This window comes from Ipomoea triloba, chromosome 2 (assembly GCF_003576645.1).
Source record: "Ipomoea triloba cultivar NCNSP0323 chromosome 2, ASM357664v1".
In the NCBI taxonomy this organism is placed as follows: Eukaryota; Viridiplantae; Streptophyta; class Magnoliopsida; order Solanales; family Convolvulaceae; genus Ipomoea; species Ipomoea triloba.
In genome coordinates, this window is record NC_044917.1 from 13533862 (window position 1) to 13539383 (window position 5522).

Genomic DNA, 5522 nt, shown 5'->3' on the forward strand with positions numbered 1-5522 from the left:
CCCCCCCCCCACCTGCCAATCTTAACTGCATAGCTTTTGCTCTTGTTGGGACTAGAACCCAGCTATAGCTCTTAGCGAATGCGCAACTTTATTTTCTTATATTGCCACATTTTGGATAGGCAGGGTGCTGGACTTGGCCCTTCACGGGCCTCCACCAAACATAATAGATCATATATTTCAAGATCTGACCTTAATTGTGACTAGTGAATTCAAAGATCTCAATCTATTGGAAATTAGTTGCATATACAGCAACATCCATCCCACTCAACAATACCAGTGGAAAAGTAGATTAATCAATGTCAGGATATGCCAAGCACTTTGTGCTCAATTGGCACCTCTGTGGTTCTTCTTGAGAGAAGGTCACAGGATCGAACTCCGGTGGTGGGGTATTGATTCTTTGGGTTACAACTGATACAGAAAGTATATTGAACAGATACTACACTCTAACAGTCGATAGTACTAAAAAAAAAATCAATGTCAGGATATCATGTACCTCTTTCACCCCAATGAGTTTTGTTTTCTGAGAAGGTGAAGCCAAAACCTTTGTTATTAAAGTTTCAGCAACCTGAAAGAAATATTATTAAAAAAAAAAAAGTTAAAGAAAAAAAATTCATGATGACATTTATTTATTTATTTACTTATCAAAGTTCCAGAGATCAAAATTTGGTCCTTACTTCTTGTGCAGAACCAAAGTCTCGAATGTCTTGTTTGGTAGTCGGGAACACATTTACACTCACACTTTCTAGTGGTTCAATAACGTCTTTGAAAACCTTGTCCTGACCTTCAACAACTACTTCCTGGTCGGAAGAAAATAAACGAATTTAAGGATGTTCAGTAGATAATACTAAGATCTGGTGATAGAAGGGAGTAAGGGCAAACCTGCCACCCAAAGGGATAGACGAAAGAGTATCCATCCTTCTTGTCAGTGACTGGTAGAAATCCCTTCTTAGTTTCTGCAGCAACTGAGCCATATCAAAGGTGTACTCTTAGGATATCGGCCATTAAAATTTAAGAATCAATTCACTAAAATTGTATGGCATACTTATTGATCCATTATCTCAAATAAATGTGATAGAAAAACAAAATTTAATATCCCTGAAAGCAATGGGGTAGCAGTCATAAATCGTAACTGAAAGCTAATGGAGAAGAAGAGAGTAGATGATTGACGAAAGCCAAGAGATTCTAAAAATATATAAGTATAAGAATGCTGATAAGGGTATACTTACACGATGTCTTAGTCTGCATAGAAATCAACAAGGGGCAAATAATTGCTCCCAAGGCAAGTAGTTGACGCCTTTGTGGTTGATCTGCAACGTGAATAAAGAAGCAACAAGAATTTATTAGTGAAGTAGAGATCGAGAAAGAAGTCGATGTGAATGAAGAAGAAACTTTTGCCCTATTGGCTCATGACAGAAATATGCGTGCAAAAAGCAAAAATCCAACTCCGAAATTAACATGGCTTGAACATTTTTTCAGTGAATTATGATAATAATTTATGCAGTATCCATTTCGAGGTTGTGTTCATGCAAACCAACCAAGCATTGTCACTACTAAAATTACACCAAATATGATAGAAGAAACATAACAAGGCCAAAATATCCCCATCGAGTAATGTGCCTTTTTAACTAACATTAATGCACCAATTGAATAGGGATTTTATCCGTGTTATAATCAAAGATTGGGAATGCACATGGGCCAAACCACACTAAAAGATTGAGTCCAATCTAATAGCCATGACCTTATAAACCCATATGTTCTCTCTTATTTTATCAATGTGAGAGTCTTAACAATCTGGAAATATTTAAACCATTTTATCCCTTACAATTGTACACAAGTTTGTAAATTTTCAAAAGGGATACCTGATGGATCCTTAGTTCATTTAAATAAGCATGCAATGCTCATGAATTGGAAGAGTGTGTGAACATGTGTATATATATATTGCTTCACCGACAATTCAAGTAACGAACGAACATGTGAGAACCAAGCTTAATTTAGCTTAGAAGTTTGATAGAGCGAGTATATGGAATGTAAAATAGGACCCGACCTGGGGAAGAGGAAGTTAAAGCCACAGGCACTTGCTCTGATCTGACAAGGAAGGAAGCGTGCCTACGATTTTGGACATTTCTAAACAATCCTCCTAGCTGGTGCATTTCGATTACACGAAACATACATAATCTTGACAAATGTGATAGCGAAGCAAACGCAAAGAGACAGAGAAAGAGAAGTAGAACCTGAGGGGATGCGCGGGGAAAGCACGAATGATGGATTGTTTGAAACTCTTGCAATGACACCATTTCTCTTGCAGTCTTTTGAAATTAAGAAGAAGAAGAGTATAGTTGACACCACACCTCCAAAAATTTATACACAATTATGAATTATGCTATGCACCAGAAAGATTCCTTTCTCACTAAAAGGAAACAAATTTCCCAATGTCAACAAATGCCCAGGAATCTATCCAACTTTAGCATTGATACATAACCAATATGGATAATTGGATACAGCAAGTTCACTTTACATTTCAAGTTCATATATGTGTCTATATATACAATAAATTTGAATCAATTCTCTAGCTACAAGCTGAATGGGGAGAGCTTATTCACTCAAAAACCAGAAGCCATGGCTTTGGTAACAAATACCCAAAATAAATCACATTTTATAATTATATTTACTAAAGATTGAGAAGAAAGATTAATTATTGATGTGCATTTGTCATATGATGTTTTAAAATGCAAAGTCCCTCCATTAGTGCTGACCAACATTACCCAAACTAGGTACAAGAAAACATTGGCCGGCGTTCAAGAATTACCTTGGCCTAGTCGCCGGCGGTGGAATTTTACGGCGAGTGAGCCTGCCACGTGTCCGGGGGTTCTGTTTCTCCTTTTTATCTTCTTCAGTTCTGGCTCGCTCGCACCACATCATCCAAATCTCCCTCCCTCTCTCTCACTATTATATCTCTTATTCTATCCATTCGTTAAGTGAAAAGACCATAATAGCCCTGCCAAGTTGGCCTATCGCCCTCCTAATTTTGTCTTTTCATCCTCCCCCATTTATGAGGCTCCTCCTTTCATGCCCTGGACCGCGCCGCATCAGATCAAGAATTCATCCCTCCAAGTCCTAGAACCCCTGAGCTTAACCCTCAGCCCAGCCGCCGCCATTGCTTCTTCGCTGCACCGCTTTCTCTCTCTCTCACGCACTTTACACCGAAAATGCGTAGGTATACGGCTCTCCACCTCCGTGCAGTTTTCCGGTGCAAATTTTCATCAGCAACCGGCGAACATTGCCTTCTCAACTCTCCTCAATTTTCACTCTCTAAACCCCATTTTCTGTCTCCCTCGCCGCCGCATCATAACCTGTATTCTTTCTCCACCGTTGCCCAACTAAAATTACCCTTATTTCTTTCTTCCTCAGCTTTCAGGTCATTTTCTTCCGAAGCAGACGGTGACAGGTCAAAAAATGAAGAAAGCCCAGAAGAAGAAGCAATGGCTGAAACTCTCTCCGCCGAGCTTCTCAAGGATCCGCAGGTAGAATCTCTCCCTATCCTTCAAAGACTCGATCTTTCCTTCTCCCACATCGCCCTCACACATTCCCTCATCCGCGCCACTCTCAATCTCTCCCCTGATTCCGGCAGGGCGGTGCTAGGGTTTCTCGATTGGGTCAAGACCCGGCCCAATTTGAACCTAGACGATGAGGTTTACTCTTGCTTCGTAGACTATTTTGGTAGAAAAAAGGATTTCAAGGCTACCCATGATGTGCTTATTGGTGGTCGTGGTGTTATTGGGGCTAAAACCCTAGAATCCATGATTGATAGATTAGTCCGGGCTGGGAGGCCTACCCAGACAGTGGCCTTCTTTGAGAAAATGGAGGAAGAATACGGGTTTGTTAGGAACATGGATTCCATGAAATTGGTTGTGGCAAAGCTGTGTGAACATGGTTTTGCTAGTTATGCTGAGAAAATGGTGAAGAGTTTAGCTAATGAGTTTTTCCCTGATGAATATGTGTGTGAGATGTTAATTAAAGGGTGGTGTGTTGATGGGAAACTCGATGAGGCGCAGAGATTAGCTGGGGAGATGTATAGGGGAGGATTTGAGATTGGGACGCCTTCGTATAATGCGATTCTTGACTGTGTTTGTAAGCTTTGTAGGAAGAAGGATCCTTTCCGGCTTCAATCCGAGGTGGATAAGTTGTTGTTAGAAATGGAAGAGAAGGGCGTTCCGAGAGATGTGGAGACCTTCAATGTGTTGGTTTCTAATTTGTGTAAGATTAGACAAACTCAGGCTGCGATGGACTTATTCTATCGGATGGGGGAATGGGGTTGTCATCCCAACGAGACAACGTTTCTCGAGCTTATTAGGAGTTTGTATCAGGCTGCGAGGATTGGAGAGGGTGATGAAATGATTGATAGGATGAAGTCTGCGGGGTATGGAGATGCGCTCGATAAGAAGGCTTATTATGGGTTTCTTAAAATACTATGTGGGATTGAGAGGATCGATCACGCCATGAATGTTTTCGTGAAGATGAAAGAAGATGGTTGCAAACCGGGAATTAAGACGTATGACTTATTGATGGGAAGGTTGGTTGCTCATGGCCGTATGGATAAGGCAAATGCTCTTTATAAAGAAGCCGAGAGCGATGGGATTCTAGTTGAGCCAAAGGCATATAAGGTGGATCCTAGATTTGCAAAGAAGAAGTCATCTACTTCGGTGAAGAAGGAGAAGAAGCGAGAGACGTTGCCTGAGAAAATGGCTAGGAAGAGGAGAACTCTCAAAAAAATCCGGCTTAGTTATGTGAAGAAGCCCAGAGGAACACGTCGAGCCCTTTGATCAAAATCGCATTTGATGTTGTCAAGAAAAACTCCATGAAAGGTTAAACTCTACTATAGACTAATTCTTTCACTTGATTTTACTGGTGGCTTCTTGTTTTTATATCAGTCTTGCAACATTAGAAATAAGTTTCAGTTCAAACTTCAATGCTCCGATTATGCTCTACATGAGATTTTAGCTGTTATAGTGTTTTTTGTTTTGTTCATTTTAGAGTGTCAATCAGCATCAGACTTGGTATATGACGCGAAGCATTTCTTTGTTGTTAAACCTGCAAAAAAGTAGCCTCAAAGATTTTTGTGATGGGCTATCGAGCAACATACATTTTGTTTGTAGAGTGTGCCTTTTTTATGCCCCCTTTCCCCACTCTTATTATTAGGGGGTTAGCGAACAAAACTTTTGATAAATTACTCGTGTTCTTGTTTGTTTATTAGAGTTCATAAACGAACAGAGTCTTAACAGTTGTAGGCTCGTCTGTGTTTGTTTAATAATCTTTACAAGCATGTTCATGAACAAGTATATATATACACATATATATATATATGTGTATATATACATAGTTGATGTGTTCTTTGTTTGGTTATTGTTTATTTTTGTTCATGAACAAATTGTGATCATGAACATTCGCTTATGTTTGGTTATTAAGTGTTGATGAATGCATCACGAATGTGAATGAACATGTTCGTAAACGTGTTCATTAATGTT

General features: G+C 39.7%; 2 protein-coding genes across 4 annotated transcripts in view; one reads left to right on the forward strand and one right to left on the reverse strand.

The window, feature by feature from the left end:
- LOC116009856 (psbP-like protein 1, chloroplastic) overlaps positions 1-2943 on the reverse strand; it is a 4537-nt gene extending 1594 nt beyond the window's left edge. The window contains exons 1-7 of one of the 3 annotated variants that reach the window (XM_031249014.1): positions 2807-2943; positions 2232-2306; positions 2045-2141; positions 1227-1307; positions 880-962; positions 675-797; positions 494-565 (exon numbers count right to left, since the gene is read on the reverse strand). In XM_031249014.1, coding sequence (XP_031104874.1) covers positions 494-565; positions 675-797; positions 880-962; positions 1227-1307; positions 2045-2141; positions 2232-2294 — 519 coding nt within the window. In that variant the 5' untranslated portion in view covers positions 2295-2306; positions 2807-2943. Of the gene's footprint in view, positions 1-493; positions 566-674; positions 798-879; positions 963-1226; positions 1308-2044; positions 2142-2231; positions 2408-2806 lie in introns of all 3 variants that reach the window. The other 2 variants (XM_031249015.1, XM_031249016.1) reach the window with 2 other exon arrangements.
- A 170-nt stretch (positions 2944-3113) lies between these two features.
- Positions 3114-5247, forward strand: LOC116009855 (pentatricopeptide repeat-containing protein PNM1, mitochondrial). Its single transcript, XM_031249013.1, has one exon. It carries the CDS (start codon positions 3207-3209, stop codon positions 4818-4820), a length of 1614 nt encoding a protein of 537 aa, XP_031104873.1. The 5' UTR covers positions 3114-3206; the 3' UTR covers positions 4821-5247.
- Positions 5248-5522: the final 275 nt, after the last annotated feature.

Excerpts from the sequence above, each read along its gene's own strand:
- LOC116009855 (XM_031249013.1), top strand. The coding sequence starts at position 3,207 with ATGCGTAGGTATACGGCTCTCCACCTCCGTGCAGTTTTCCGGTGCAAA.